This window comes from Neopsephotus bourkii, unplaced genomic scaffold, assembly GCF_033783945.1.
Source record: "Neopsephotus bourkii isolate Nb327-2 ecotype Australia unplaced genomic scaffold, CSIRO-AGI_Nbou_v1 NB_1825, whole genome shotgun sequence".
Classification (NCBI taxonomy): domain Eukaryota; kingdom Metazoa; phylum Chordata; class Aves; order Psittaciformes; family Psittacidae; genus Neopsephotus; species Neopsephotus bourkii.
The window spans coordinates 19,245-36,027 of NW_026902298.1; the positions used below are offsets into that span (position 1 = coordinate 19,245).

At 47.1% G+C, this 16,783-nt stretch overlaps 1 protein-coding gene across 1 annotated transcript; it reads right to left on the minus strand.

Annotated features, from left to right (window-relative positions):
- Window positions 1-1,054: 1,054 nt before the first annotated feature.
- On the minus strand, window positions 1,055-13,475 carry ALG8 (ALG8 alpha-1,3-glucosyltransferase). The gene is made up of 13 exons (XM_061343312.1): window positions 13,330-13,475; window positions 12,393-12,471; window positions 11,370-11,563; window positions 10,004-10,113; window positions 8,458-8,525; window positions 7,807-7,933; window positions 7,116-7,219; window positions 6,880-7,000; window positions 6,024-6,163; window positions 4,762-4,901; window positions 3,187-3,284; window positions 2,236-2,308; window positions 1,055-1,365 (listed from the first exon to the last, which is right to left on the minus strand). The coding sequence occupies exons 1-13, from the start codon at window positions 13,425-13,427 to the stop codon at window positions 1,134-1,136; spliced, it is 1,584 nt and encodes a 527-aa protein (XP_061199296.1). The 5' UTR covers window positions 13,428-13,475; the 3' UTR covers window positions 1,055-1,133.
- Between the last annotated feature and the right edge of the window lie 3,308 nt (window positions 13,476-16,783).

A 16,783-nucleotide genomic window follows, 5' to 3' on the forward strand; every position in this document is an offset into this window, starting at 1 on the left:
GGGTTGGAAGGGACCTTAAAGCTCCTCCAGCTCCAACCCCTTCCACAGGCAGGGACCCCTTCCACTGGAGCAACTTGCTCCAAGCCCCTGTGTCCAACCTGGCCTTGAGCACTGCCAGGGATGCGGCAGCCACAGCTTCTCTGGGCACCCTGTGCCAGCGCCTCAGCACCCTCACAGGGAAGAGCTTCTGCCTAAGAGCTCAGCTCAGTCTCCCCTCGGGCAGGTTCAAGCCATTCCCCTTGGCCTGTCCCTACAGGCCCTTGTCCCAAGCCCCTCTCCAGCTTTCCTGCAGCCCCTTTAGGCACTGGAGCTGCTCTAAGGTCTCCCCTTCAGGAGCCTTCTCTTCTCCAGGCTGCCCCAGCCCAGCTCTCTCAGCCTGGCTCCAGAGCAGAGCTGCTCCAGCCCTCGCAGCAGCTCCATGGCCTCCTCTGGCCTCGCTCCAACAGCTCCACGTCCCTCTTGTGCTGCTGCCCCAGAGCTGGATCAGGGCTGCAGGGGGGGTCTCCCCAGAGCACAGCAGAGGGGCAGGATCCCCTCCCTGAGCTGCTGCTCACACTCTGGGGGTGCAGCCCAGCACATGGGGGGGTTCTGGGCTCAAGCGCTCACTGAAGCTGCGTCATGTGGAGCTGGGGATACCCCACAACTCATTTAAAGCTTGAGCTTTGGGTGTTCAGGCACATGAAAAAGACTCTCCATCCTTACTTGTGCATCTGGCCCTCAACAGCAGGGCTTAAACCTGTGCTAAAAATAAGAATCTTCAGGAAAAGCTCAAACAAAAAGTACCAAGTTTTTATTTACATATTCCACAGACTGCAGTTACAATTCTCTGCTACACAGCAAGGGATCCCTTGTGATTTGCCACAGTGAGTTTTATTCAAATAGAAACAGTAGCAGGAAAGCCAGGCAGGTTTTCCTTGGGAATGAAGTCCGGCCCTTGTTAAGTTCACAGTTTATCCACAGCAAGTGGCATCTTACCGTGCCCTTTGTTATGGTGATGAGCGCTTCTGATCAGAGGTATCCTTGTTGGGCACTACAGAAGAACTAGAACTAGTTCCAGTTTGTGTCTTGCCAAGAGTCATGTGTCCTGATAATCCCCTCAAAGGGATAACCCAGGACTGGTCCCAACACTGACTTTACTCAGCCTTTTGTCTAACAGAAATTCTCTCAGTCAAGACAGAGATGTAGAGTTTCAGCCAAGCGTAAGTGACACCCAGAGCACAGTAGACAGAGGTGAGCAGCAGAGGCACGAAGGGATAATGCCACTTCCAGGGGGTCAGGGGAAAGATCAATTCACAGAAGACTTCCAAAGGCACTAGTTGGATGAGGTAGATTGTTTCAGGCCAGGTAAGGAGAGGCCTCTCTCTCCTGTCGGAGGAATTAAAACCACAAATACAGTGTTAAAGTACATGATGTTAACTAAAACTAGCTTGTTTTTTCAGCTATCACTGGTGAACAATGCAAAGAATATTCCCCATTTGTTCAAACTAAGACTTTAAATAACAATTTAAGGAGTTTCAGGAGAAGAAACCCAGAATGGTAACAAAAAGTACACCGAATTTCCCTATCATGTGGCTTTTACAGAGTTCCAAGATGCCTTGGAATCCAAGTAGAAATCTCACCAGCAGCTCTGGTGAGCTCTGCTTCACCTCACATCATTTCAGTGAACAGAGGTCTCTATCCACACCCTTCCATATTCAAAGCCCAGAGAAGCTGTGGCTGCCCCATCCCTGGCAGTGTTCAAGGCCAGGTTGGACACAGGGGCTTGGAGCAAGCTGCTCCAGTGGAAGGGGTCCCTGCCCGTGGCAGGGGTTGGAACTGGGTGAGCTTTAAGGTCCCTTCCAACCCAAACCATTCCATGATTCTACATTACTGCAAAACCACGCAGTAGCATTTGTTACTGGTGCAGTAGACTCCAGATAACTCACTGCAGTAAGTGCTCCGATACTGAACTAAATCCTCACAGGCTACAGCATTACAACTTTGTGTTTTAACAACACATGGAGCAGGCAGGGATTCACAACGGGACTAACTGGGGAGCTGTCACAATGCCAACGTAAGCAGGATGGGCTGTAATGATCCCATCTGAAAAGCCTTGCCTCCTGAGAGGAGAGCAGAGGAAACAGCACCTTTTGACACGCAACACTTTGACACTTCAGCATCAGTTTGCTATGTGACAACATCATTCCGAGTAACAGAAGACTGCTCTGGGTGTTAGGAGCAAGTTTCTTTAATTACCTGAACAGAGATTTCAATGAAGAGAAGCTATAAACAGTGAACAGCAGCATGAGCAGGATTTTAATTGGGAGTTCTGAAATACAAGGCACATGACACACTTTTAAAGTTAATTATAAAACCCTTTTGCCATATAAACTGCAGGATCTTTAAACCCTACCAATCACACTTGAATTGTTCAAGTTACTGTCTCCACACAGAACTAAGTGTTTTACTGCTCAGGACATTCAAAACCAGCTTAAAAGTGGCAGCCAAAGCAATGCTGTCTAGTTTGAGGCTGAATGCTAAATGAAATGAAGTAATAAAGGCGGCAGAGGAAGTGTGTCATTTGTCAAGGCAGCAGCTTTACCACTGCAAATAAGAAGCATTATCAGACAGAGAGAGTCTGGATTTGAACTGTCCCAGAGGATGACAATCAATACAGTGTTGTCACAGCCAGGATGGCCTGGGGTTTGAGTGAGGCAAACAGAGCCCTCATTAACTGGAAGGGGAAGGAAGGAACAGCTTCTGGCCACAAAGACAGATCTGCCCCTACATAAACTGATTTAACTGGTGCTGTTGCATAATTTCTTAGTTTAAGCATATTACTGACAGCATGAAGTCAGCTGGAAATCAGCCTGCCAGGTTCATGCTTCCTAACTGTCTTCATCACTTTTGCTTCACATGGTTATGTTGGATGGGGGAAGTTTCTAGAACTGCAGCACAATGAGGGATAACAAAGACAAACTGTGACCATTTCTTATCTCAATTCAGCTTAAATGCTACTCCTCTTTCTTCTACAGCTTTTAAAATCAGTGTTTCTTTTCACTAGCTTGAGAGTTTGTATTTATGGAATCAGGCAGACATCCAGCCTCTTGCACCTTGCAACATACTACACAATCCAAACCCATTACCCAAAATAGAAACCACCCAATGCAGCAAGATGAAAATACCCAAAGAAGGAAAACACTTTACCTTGTGGTGTAAACAACAATGGAAAAAGTGAGAAATGCCCTGCTGTTGTCAGAATCAAGTAGATGCCAGCATCCTTGGCTCTCTGAACAGACAACAAGCTAAAAATGACAAGGGTTTGTTAGGCTTTGGTTTTTTAGCAAACGACATTTCAGCAAAACACTACCCAAATACCAAGAGACTGAAGTCAGAGTTTCATGGTACCCCAGGCCCTCCAAACACTGTGCCTGGGATGAAGTCTCCTGCTTCCAAACCACGTGGCCTCAGAGATAAAAATGGAGAAGAAAATCAGCTATAAATCCCATTGCCAGCTGGCTCCAAACATTGTCATCCCTGCTTTGTCTCCTTCCTTTTTGTTTTCCCAGGGCTAATTTTCTCCCTGCTTTCCTCCCTCTCACAATTCTCACTTCAAGAGTTTAAATACCACTAAATCGCCAAACAAGTGAAATAAAGAGTTTGTAGCAACACTGATGAGGCAGCTTGATTCTACCCCAAGCAGGCATGAAGTCCTTTCAGTAGAAACCATATACTGCTCTTGTCAAGCACAGTGCAGAAGGTCCCTTTCTTCAGCTGGCTCCTGAGTTTTAACTATGAACCATAGCACTCACAAAGGCCTGAACTGTGGCTAATAAACCACAATATCCCTACATTTGTCCCTGCCAGAGCATATCTTTGTTCAGGGAGAAAAAGAACTAAATCAATCACAAATGCTCCCAAGCTTGAGTATGGCAGCATCAAATGCTTCACACCAAGCAAGGCAATTAATTCTTTTTAGGAAGCAAAGTCACAAGATATGAAACAAACAGGTTGTGGACTTTTGGGGTGCAATGAACGCACAAATGGAATAATACTGGGGGAAACAAAACAGCCTGCTTTCATCCACCGTGTCACATGAGCTTTATCAAGCCTGCTCCCAGGCTGTTCCTAAGGAGGCTTCAAGGAGAAGCTGAATGAATTCTTCCAAGAGCTGTGAGTCCATGAGCAGCCTGATGTCTGACCCCCATTCTGTCATGAGCATGGTTTGGTTTGGGTTTAATTTTCATTACCCTAACAGCAATCAAGCATCTGAATCAAACCACAGATTTTATACTCAGAAATACAGCTCAGCCTTCAAAGAGACACAAAAGAGTGTGTGTAATGCACAAGCCTGTGAGTCAGACTCCTAATTCTCCCAACACCACACGCTTCTATTCTTCTGATCATGTGTAAATCAGTACAAAGCTCTGCTGTGCCCCACAGAGCTAATATGGGACTCAGCTACCACAAATAAAGCTCTATTTAAAGCTTCTGTCAATGCAAGCTGTTGTAAAGTATAAGCCAGTGTTAGTATCTCATAGTGTTTGACACCACACCAGTTTCCTACATATGCTACACTGGCATGAGCACACCCTATTGCAAAAGCAGCCACATTTAATTGTGGTTGAAATTAACTTAAAGTGCATTAAAACTTTACAGCTTAAGGCATTCTATGTTAATTTTCTGAAACATACTGAAACTAAAGTGATCCTCTTTGAGGATGCCTCAACAAGGGGGCTGCAGGTTCAGTTTGGCCAACTGCTACATAGAAAATTCACTTACCTTAGAGGCAGAATAGCAAGGAGTATCGCTTTCTCATGCACATGCCAGCCAAACATGAAGGAGCTCAATGCACAGAGAACAAGGCACTGCAGAAAGCCTCTGGGCCCTTGAGGTTTAAACCAAAGACAGAAAACAGAGGGCTAGAAACAACAGGCAAAAACAGGACTTCAGTGAACAGTCTGGCAATCCCGAACACAAGCCATTGTGCAAAGAGATGTTCCTATGTTAATTAACACCACTGCACCCAGGTTGTGCTTGTGGGGCATAAGCATTCCACACCACTGTAATAGACCATATCTATTTGGATGTATGAGTAGAGTTTGAGGGACTTCATCAGTCTACCAGGAGAGAAAAGCAAACTGAAAGACCACAGCCAACTCCATTAGTTGTGTTGCAAGAAGTGTCTCTGCACCTAAACCAATAAGGCTCATTTTATCAAACTTACTACATAAAGGTGTTGAAACAAAGGGTATTTACTCATTACAGTAAGAAAGACTCTGCATCCAGGTAATGACTTAGCAAACCTTTAATTCTTTGCTTGCAAAAACCACCATCCCTCCTGTAGATCCCACTGTCAGGAACACCATAAGATGCCCAAGCAGTTCCATCAGTATCTATACTCCCATCCTAGTTCAACTACTTTCTACGACAGAAGGTCTCTTATAGCTCAGCCTGCAGAGTGGGTTTGAGCCATGATCTTTTAACCATTCCAGAGCTGACAGGGGACACAATTTTAGAATCACAGAATGGTTTGTGCTGGAAGGGACATTAAAGCACATCCAGCTCCAACCCCCAGACACAGGCAGGGACACCTCCCACTAGAGCAGCTTCCTCCAAGCCCCTGTCTCCAACTTGGCCTTGAAACTTATTTGTTGCCCTAGAATTAAAATTCATGTGAAGCTCATGCTAATCAAATAAAACCTATTGGGGACAAAATACATCAAGCTCCCCCCCAGCCAAAAAAAGAATCATGGAATAGTCAGGGTTGGAAAGGACCTTAAGATCATCCAGTTCCAACACCCTGCCATGGGCAGGGACACCTCACACTAAACCATGGCACCCAAGGCTCTGTCCAACCTGGCCTTGAACACTGCCAGGGATGGAGCATTCACAACTTCCCTGGGCAACCCATTCCAGTGCCTCAGCAACCTCACAGTAAAGAACTTCTTCCTTATATCCAACCTGAACTTCCCCTGTTTCAGTTTGAACCCATCACCCCTTGGTCCTATCACTATTATATACAGCAATTAATTTATTCTTACCAATATAGATATGAAAGTACAGATTAATGTTGCGAGTGGGGTCACAGAAGGGAGGACAGTGTGCTGAAATTCCTGAACCAGCCCTCCTGTCATGGAGGCTTTAGGAATTTTTGTGTGATCAAGAAAATTACACTTCAGACCTAAAATCAAAACATAAAACAAAGCACAAACAGATAAATGTTAACAAAGAAAATGAAGGAGCTGAATTTAGTACACAGCCAAATCTTCCATGGCTTTGAACGCTGCCAGGGATGAGGCAACCACAGCTACTCTGGGCATCCTGTGCCAGCGCCTCAGCACCCTCACAGGGAAGAGCTTCTGCCTAAAAGCTCAGCTCAGTCTCCCCTCGGGCAGGTTCAAGCCATTCCCCTTGGCCTGTCCCTACAGGCCCTTGTCCCAAGCCCCTCTCCAGCTTTCCTGCAGCCCCTTTAGGCACTGGAGCTGCTCTAAGGTCTCCCCTTCAGGAGCCTTCTCTTCTCCAGGCTGCCCCAGCCCAGCTCTCTCAGCCTGGCTCCAGAGCAGAGCTGCTCCAGCCCTTGCAGCATCTCTGTGGCCTCTGGCCTCGCTCCAACAGCTCCACGTTCTTCTTGTGCTGCTGCCCCAGAGCTGGATCAGAACTGCAGCTGGGGGGGTCTCCCCAGAGCACAGCAGAGAGGGAGGATCCCTGGGATTCTGAGGATGCAGCCTGGCACATGGCAGGGTTCTGGGCAGCAAGTGCCATCGCCATGCTCTGGTGTTGGAATGATAAAGACTATCTGAAAATGTAACTTACTACCTGCATTCAAACAGGGAGGACTAAAATCCACACAGCTCTATCTGCAAATAGGCACCAAACAACAGGATTAGTACACTGTACCCAGAACTGTTAGTGCTTTATCCACAGCGTTGTACAGAGCCCAGAAGTTTGGGGCCCAATAAGCATGGCAGAGGCCTCGCTTGAAAGGGAAAAGCCGGGACATGACTTGAGGCAGTTGGCCCTGTGGGAAACAAGACAGAAAGAAACAGCCTCTGTAGATGAGATGTGGTTTCTGTTTTTGTAACACCATGTCCTAACGGTTCAGGGGAATAACAGGGTACAAAAGGGGTTATTACCAGCACTATGAAGGGGCCCAGTGAAAGAGCAGAAACGAGACAGACAATCAAGCCCAGAAGAGTCAAATGAAGAAAGCTGAAACTTCTCCACTTCAGGGATCCATCTACAAGAAGCAAAGAGATTATCAAAGCAGTTACTGTGTCAGAGAGCAAAGCATTCCATGCCGACCTGTATTGCTAGCACCTAAAAGCAGCACATAGCCTTTTATGTCAATGCATTCAGTTGCTTCCTTCAGGAGTCAGTTTGCATTTACTCTTTCCCACATTGCAGCTCCTGTACTATATAACCTTTTGGTACTTTCAAGAGAAGTACCTCCTCTGCTTGTGTGATGAGCACTGGATATGCTTCAGTGCTAGGAAATGGAGAGAATATAGAGGACTCGAACAGTTTCTGATGCTGTTTCATACCAGAATAATTCTTACTGTGAAGCTCATGCCAATCAAATAAAACCTCACAGGGATAAAACACATCAAGTTTCCAGAAAATATCATCTATTCTTACCAACATAGATGAGAAACTCCCTAGAAACAATTTTACACTAAAGTTTCAAAGATCTTTAAAGATCTCACCAACTGTTACTCAAGCAGAATTTTTGACCCACAGCCATTTCATTCCAATGTCTTCATGTCTTGTCTTCTCCTGGCCCCCAAGATAATACCTCAAAAGCAAATGAGAAGAACCCCATCTTACCTGCGTGATTTGCAGTAAAGCAATAGGATCGTAACAAATAAATGCCATATGCCGGGGCCACATACACGTAGATGTGCTTGAAATGCAGGAGAACAGCAAAAAGAAGAGCCCCCTCCAAGTATCTTCTCTGAAAGAAAAGCAAAGCAAAACCTAAGCTCTTCTACTTGTACTTGGTTTTAATGGTCCTCTGTTGCACTCCTAAGGTGACAGGGCAGTTACCATAGGTATAAAAAAGAGTATTTACTTCATATGACAAACTCAGTAGCGTTGTGCACAACATGTATGGAGAAGGAAACTGCATTGTCGTGATACTTGGAAAACTGGGATAGGTTTCACCTCCCCACAGCTTCAGAAGTGTGTTTTCTAAGGGCTGGTGACTCGGAAGAAGGTAAGTTGGCAGAGAACCATGCCATGTTGCTCAGGTCTAACACAGACGTTAGCTTTCTCATTGGCAACTGCAATGCTGCAGCATCAGCAAGCAGTTATGGTGAGTTTCAAGCTCTCTAAACTCAATAAATGATTAGACACCCATCCTAGCACACATCAACCTCAAACCACTCCTACTGCTTTCAATACGAGCAGCCCAATGAAGTGAATTAATACACCTAAACTGCATCTGGCAGCAAAGAGAAAAGAACCACTCAAGTTTACCTGACACAGTCGAGCAACAGAAAGAAGCATCATCCCAAACAGAAAGCCATTGTACTGGAAGTGAATATCTGAACTTGAATCAAGAAAGAATAAAGCAAGTTTTATTTACCACTACCAGTTTTTTGGGGCAAACCCAAACAATAAAACCAAATTAAAATGGAATTTTGATGAAGACAGCAATGTTATATTCACTCCACATAGAATCATAGAATAGTTAGGGTTGGAAAGGACCTTAAAACCATTCATTTCCAACCCCCACTGCCATGGGCAGGGACACCTCCCACTAAACCATGCCACCCAAGGCTCTGTCCAACCTGGCCTTGAACACCACCAGGGATGGAGCATTCACAAAGCACAGATGGAGCATAGACACAAAGTCATTGTTAAGGTTACAGGTAAGTAGTCTTAGACTTAAAATCTACTAATGCTAGTGTATTATCTTGAGTAAATGTAATAATCCAACTATATATTGTACATCTTGTAAGAAACAAAACAAAGGGTTAACTCTCCACTTTTTTAAGTATTAGTCTTTGCCACGCACTGGTTGAAGGAGATGGCAGTCATCACGTCCCACCTGTAAGCAGGCAACTTAGACAAGGACTGGGAAGAAGAAAACTAGTCCTTCTATAAAAGAATTACTGTTGTTTTCCCCCTGTGTTCCTTCTTCAGCCAGATCAATGCACATTGTGTCAACAGTGACTCACAATAATTGGACTTTCCAGAGTTATTTTCATACCCTCTTTAAACACCTTGCTAATTCTCATGTAATATGAACCACTTGAAAACCATCTGAACATAAAGCACTTGAAGATTTTTCCTTGCCATGGTACAAACTTAGAACCACATCCAGAACAAAGAGATTGTCTGCTAATGCTTCTGTAGGCACAGAGGAGAATTTCCCAGCAAGAACAGGCGTGTTGCTGCCAGACTGGTCCTCCTGTAGCTCATAATAGAATCCCAGACTGGTTTGTGCTGGAAGGGAGCTTAAAGCTCATCCAGTTCCAACCCCCTGACACGGGCAGAGACACCTTTCGCTAGAGCAGCTTGTTCCAAGCCCCTGTGTCCAACCTGGCCTTGAACACTGCCAGGGATGGGGCAGCCACAGCTTCTCTGGGCTCTGGATATAGAACAACCCCTCCCTGAGCTGCTGCTCACACTCTGGGGTTGCTTCCCCACATGGGGGGATTCTGGGCTCAAGTGCCCACTGAGGCTGGGTTATGGGGAGCTTATCCTCACCCAAGACTCCAAGTCCTTCTCCTTAGGGCTCCAGTCTCCCCCAGCCTGTGTATGTGCTGGGATTGCCCAACCCAGCTGCAGGACCTTACACTTGGCCTGGCAAATCAGACCAAAAAACTGAACAATTCTCATTTTGCCAAATATTAATTCTAACAAGAACATGAAGTTATTCACTAACTCCAGAAATGCAACAGCATTGTTACTTGCTGTGACAGGAATAATAATACTCATGGGTTTGCACCACGTGCTGTAACAAGTTGTTAAAGAAACCAATAAAACACAAACAACCCACAACAGTTTGAAAGGATACGATCCACAATTAACAACCCAAAATTCCACAAGAGCAGAACAGCCAGAATAAATGTTGGCTTTTCCAGGATATCCTTTGCAGCCCGTTTCCCATTGACACATCTGCAGCACCTGAGCAAGAACAAAAGCAACAGAATCCTTAACTGAAGCAGCCAATAAAAACATCGTTGCCTTTAAGAGTTGAGAAGTGCACTCAATCTGAAGTTAACTATTTTATCAGAAGGCAAAGATAAAATTCCTGTGGAATTCATCAGCAGAAGACAGGAATGGAGCTTAGTAAAAATAGGAATTGAGATTTCAATAGCTGTAGTAGCTGCTAAAGCTTCTGTTAAGTAGCTTAGTCTCAGGTTCAAGTCTCACATTCAATAATACCTGTAAGGTTGTCATAACCTGTTTGCTGCCAGCTTCTCAGGAAGGAACAATATATTGCTATACCTGGAGACAACATGTATATTTAAGGTCCTCAGTTGGTCACTAACCTTTTCCTGCCCTCCCCAACATCATGACTACTACTAGTTAAAACCATACTATTACTTCTCAGTGTGAAGGTACACAGTCCATATTATTATTGGAAGGTAAGGTTAAATCAGATTGAAAAGCTGGGGATGATTTATGCTGGAAGACTATTCGTAGAGCCGTTTTAAGCCAACCAGCTCATTCCTACATCTTGAAGTCAGAACAATAAAAGGAAAAGGTCACAAGGCAAAGCCAGCCCATTTCAAATACAGAAACTAAATAAAGGACCTGCGGTAGTGCTCAGTGCAACTTTCTATACAGGTTCTGAGCAGACAGAATGAGGGAACAGTCACAGCTATTTCTAAGGTAGCAGTATATTTCTCAAAGCATCTCCCTCCCTGGACTCCTTAGGTGCAAGAGAAACACTTCTTCACAAATCAGGGCACACTGAAAACCTATAATATTAATAGTTAAGTTCCACTTGAAATAAACAGTTTATTATCAAGAAGACCAAAACCACTACAGCAATTTTGCATATTGATAAAGGCTTTCTGTCACAAGTTTCCTTTATGCCTCTACTCTAGAAGAGCAGAGATATAAGAAAAGTAACAGGAAAAAGCCACTTGGGTGCACACAAGTTGACCTGCAAGTCCTACAGAATGAACCCAGCAACAGAAACAATCCACACGTGAAACAGCAGGTAAGGTCTGAATGTGCACAAGTCTGATCACAGGTACAGCACCAGCAGCTCCAAGCAGCACATTCCAAATTTCTCCTCGAATAGCTTAAAACAACTAGGTTTATTTCCATGCATTTATAAGCTTGTTTGTAGAAATATTTGTTGTTACACTAGAATAAGGCCATACATTAGGACTACCCACAGTCCCTGCAAGTATGGCATTAAGACTTACTCATGAACTGCGTAGATGAACAGGATATCTGTAAAGATGACAGAAAATCTTTGGAAGAAGACTGTTGCATGACTGGTGTAATTCAGGTTTTCAATAACCAACATCTTGGGGTCAAAATACTTGGCAACGTGTGAAAGGGCATATTCAAACCAAGCAAAAAAGGGTGGGTAATCCAGAGTCCATTCTGAAGTTGCCTAAAGACAAAGTAAGATTAAAGAGTTTAACACAATCTGTGCTGTTTATAGTCCTTCAGTTCATCACAGCAAGTCAGCTGATGGATTTTATCTCAGTAGCTTGTATTTAACAGATACAAGACAGGAGGAAAATGGCTTTAATTTGACAGAGGGGAGATTGAGCTGAGCTCTTAGGCAGAAGCTCTTCCCTGTGAGGGTGCTGAGGCGTTGGCACAGGGTGCTCAGAGAAGCTGTGGCTGCCACATCCCTGGTAGTGTTCAAGGCCAGGCTGGTCACAGGGGCTTGGAGCAAGCTGCTCTAGTGGAAGGGGTCCCTGCTTGTGGCAGGGGGTTGGGACTTGATGAGCTCTAAGGCCCCTTTAACCCAAGCCAGTCTGGGATTCTACGATTACAACCCAATTGTGTAGGCTGAGTCTGTGATGAACTTAAAGGTGATTCATCCAGATTAAAATCAAGGCATGATACTAGTGCACCAGATAAAAACATTAAGTGATTGATTTTATAATGCATATTGATATGATTCATTCTTTATGATACCTGTGTATCAGTAGTGACAAGAGCAAAGAGAGCAGCAGTTTAAGACCACCATGAAACTCTATCCGGTGTTACAGTCTTTATAACCCACATGCCTTAATCATCTTTTCCATTTCACCTTCATAAGCACCAGCAGCAAATCATGACTGGCATGTTTTCATATCACAGCATGACAACTGCCAACCATCAGCATCCATGAGATAACACAAGGCTTTCTCCTCTAGCACTCACCCAGGCTGGCATGCCCAATTTGACTATCACTTAAACACAGCCAAACCACCCCAACATGCACTTACTTCATAGTACCACTGAGAGAGGGGCAGGTTGTGAGTGATGGCAAGCCAGTTCCTATGTACTTCGAAATCCGTGGAGTAACTGCAAAAGGGTTATAGGAAGAGTCAGACACGTGCCCTTAAAGGAGATGTATTCCTTCTCCACAATGATGTGCTCTGAAAAAAGAAAACCTACATTGAACACCCCCAGGGCAAGACTTCAATCAAGTCCTGCCCACAGCAGAGGAGCTGAAACTGGATGTGCTTTAAGGTCCCTTCCAGCCCAAACCATTCTATGATTCCAAGTAATTCATACAATAACAAGGATGCTACATTAACTTTATGCCATGGACATATAGAATCATAGAATGGTTAGGGTTGTAAAGGACCTTAAGATCATTAAGTATATATACAGGTGATAGAAGGGAAGAATGACTTACAGCTTGGCCTTTTCTGACCCAAATTAATGCCCAAATAACAGGCTCTAACTAATTTTTCAGTCGCAATTTGAATTTTGGGGTTAATTTTTGAGAAAAAAAACCACAAAAAACAACAAACTCCTTTTAAAATCAAAAAAGCAGTAACGTTTCAGCACATTTAAAGACCCTGCCGAACCGCAACGGGCTGTAAGCGCCTTCAAACCCCAAAACAAAGCTATTTCCCATCGCAAGTGGACGAGCAGGCAGCAACATACAATACCGTCCGCTCCCCACCACAAACGGAATGAAGCAGGGGCTTGAGGCACCACGGTCCCCTCAGGGTCCCCTCAGAGCCCCCTCAGGCGCCGTAGGCCCCCCAGGCCCCGCTCCCCAACCCCATCCCCGGCCGCGCTGAGGCGGAGGGGCAGCCCACCGGCTCCCCGCGGGTAGGAGAGGCCTTGCCCCTGCCCCACCCCATCCCCATCCCCATCCCCATCCCCATCCCCATCCCCATCCCCATCCCCATCCCGTTCGGTGCTCACTACGCGGGGATGAGCAGGCACTTGAGGAAGGAGACGCCGAGCGCCAGCCCGCGGAACCAGCTCCTGCCGCCCGCCGCCATGGCACGGCCGCCGCGCATGCGCACAAGGGGCCGGTGACTCCCGCCAGCACCGTTTGAAGAGCGCGGCCCCGCCCACCGCTGGCTGTGCGCGTGCGCGGAGGTGCCTCGAGTGCGGTGCTGCGCATGTGCGGGTGGGAGCCCCGATTGGGGCGGGGCGGGGCGGGACGGGACGGGGCGGGACGGGACAAGATGGGACGGGACAAGATGGGATGGGATGGGATGGGACGGGGTGGAATGAGATGGGACAAGATAGGATGGGATGGAATGAGATGGGATATGATGGGATGGGATGGGATGTGATGGGATGAGATGGGATGTGATGGGATGAGATGGGATGTGATGGGATGGATGAGATGGAGATGGATGGGATGGGATGGGATGAGATGGGAAAGATGGGATGGGATGGGATGGGATGGGATGAGATGGTAGGATGGGATGAGATGGATGGGACGAGATGGACAAGATGGGATGGGATGGGATGAGATGGATGGGATAGGATGAGATGGATGGATGAGATGGGACAAGATGGGATAGGATGGGATGATGGATGGGATGAGGATGAGATGAGATGATGGGATGGGATGGATGGACGGATGGGATGGGATGGGGACAGATGGGATGGGATGGGATGGGACGGGACAGGATGGGATGGGATGGGATGGGATGAGATGGGACAAGATGGGATGGGATGGGATGAGATGGGATGGGATGGGATGAGATGGGATGGGATGAGATGGGACAAGATGGGATGGGATGGGATGAGATGGGATGGGATGGGATGGGATGGGATGGGATGGGATGGGATGGGATGGGATGGGATGGGATGGGATGGGATGGGATGAGATGGGATGGGATGGGATGGAGGGGATGGGAAGGGATGGGATGAGATGGGATGGGATGAGATGAGATGAGATGGGATGGGATGGGATGAGATGAGATGGGATGGGATGGGATGGGACAAGATGGGATGGGATGTGAGGAGATGGGATGAGATTGAGAGGAGATGGGGATGAGATGGGATGGGATGGGACAAGATGGGATGGGATGGGAGGAGATGAGATGAGATTGAGAGGAGATGGGGATGAGATGGGAGGGGACGGGACAAGACAGGATGGGATGAGATGGGACAGGATGGGATGGAATGAGATGGGATGGGGATGGGGATGGGATGGGATGAGATGGGACAGGGTGGGACAGGACATGATGGGATGGGATGGAACGGACCAGATGGGACAGGATGAGATGGAATAGGATGGGAGGAGATGGGATAGGATGGGATGAGGTGGGATGGGACAGGACAGGATGGATGATGGATGGGATGGGATAGGATGGGATAGGAGGGGATGGAATCGGATGGAACGGACAGATGGGACAGGAGGAGATGGGATAGGATGGGATGAGGTGGGATGGGACAGGACAGGATGGGATAAGATGGGATAGGATGGGATAAGATGGGATAGGATGGGATGGGATGGAATGGAACGGACCAGATGGGACAGGATGAGATGGGATAGGATGGGAGGAGATGGGATAGGATGGGGATGAGGTGGGATGGGACAGGACAGGATGGGATAGGATGGGATAAGATGGGATAGGATGGGATGGGATGGAATGGAACGGACCAGATGGGACAGGATGAGATGGGATAGGATGGGAAGAGATGGGATAGGATGGCATGAGGTGGGATGGGACAGGACAGGATGGGATAGGATGGGATAAAATGGGATAGGATGGGATGAGGTTGGATTAGATGGGATGGGATGGGATGGGATGGGATGGGATGGGATGGGGATGGGACGGGATGAGATGGGACGGGATGGGATGAGATGGGGTAGGATGGGACAGAACGGGATGGGATGAGATGGGAAAGGATGGGATGGGACGAGATGTGATGGGGATGGAATGGGACAAGATGGGATGGGGATAGGATGGGATGGGGATAGGATGGGATGGGATAGGATGGGATGGGACAGGATGGGATGGGATAGGATGAGATGAGATGGGATGGGATGGGATGGGATTGGATCTGGTATGGAGCTGGGTGGTGTGAGACCTGGGTGACATGGGGTTGAGCGGTGTGGGGCCAGCAGTGGGGCTGGGTGGTGCGGTACCAGATACAGAGTTGGGTGGTGTGGGGTCTGGGTGATGCGGGGTTGGGTGGTTTGGGACCCAGTATGGAACCGTCACCGAAACCCATGACTGAACCTCTCCAACCGGAATGAGAGGTTAGAAACTGATGTGAGTTCCCTGTGGCACCGGGTGCATGGGGCATCATCCACACACCCGGAGAAGAGGCAGTTCACAGCTCATCTCTCTTCCTTATGCACACCTTCAGTACAGTTCCATGAAGCACCCACCCAATTCCCGTTACTCACCCACATGGTCATTTGGGGAGATGAGGCTGTCATACAGGCACTGTCAGTTTTGAGGGCTGGTCTCTGGGGCTGGTGGTGGAGAAACCACCACAACCTCCCAATGAGGAGAGAACCTCTCTTGGGGAGAAATACCCCAACTCAGTTGACCCTTCTATGGGCATCTGCCAGTTAAGGACACTGGAATGTGTTTAGTCTTTCCATTAACTCCATGTTCTTGTTTGGTCTCATTTACGACCCTGACAGGCTCCAAAGTAGTTTTGTTTTGCAGCCCTTCACCTATTTTGTCAAGCCTTATCAACAGGAGAAACCTACACTGGTTTGAGAGGAGACATCTGGTCCTCTTGTTGCAGCCTTCCTTATCTTGAGAATCCCTATAAGCCTCTGTACACAATGAAATACGAGTTCAAGAGTCCCTGTAGCCCTGCCTATGGCAAAATCTCTACTTTCAATGAAACACTGATTTAATTTGGTATCAAATATACAGTGAAATACTAATTTAATTCAGTAACAGAACCAGCTATGGAGTTGGAAGGTGTGGGGCCTGGGTGATATGGTATTGAGTGGTGTGGGGTTGGGTGATGTAGGGCCTATGTGTATGGGGCTAGGTATTGTGGGACCAGCTACAGAGTTGGGTGCTGTCGAGCTTGCAGATACGAGGTTGGGTGGTGGTAGGCCTGTACTATGTGGGGCTGGGTGGCTGTGGGACCAGCTATGGAGTTGTGTTGTGTGGGGTCTGGATGCTGTGGGACTGGGTTGCACAGTGTGAGGCTTGCAGCAGCCTGGGCTTGGGCTGCTCCTGGTGGCCAGCATCTCAGTGAGGTGTGGTGCCAGTTCCATGTTCATCACTGCTGGTCTCACATAGGGTTGGCATCACCTGAGTGCATGCCCCAACCCCATCGCTTCACGCTCCTTTGTATTCACTACTGCTGTTCCTACAGGGCTTGACTTCAGCCACTGCTTCCTCCAGCAGACTCCCTTGTCCTTGGGATGTGGTTAAAG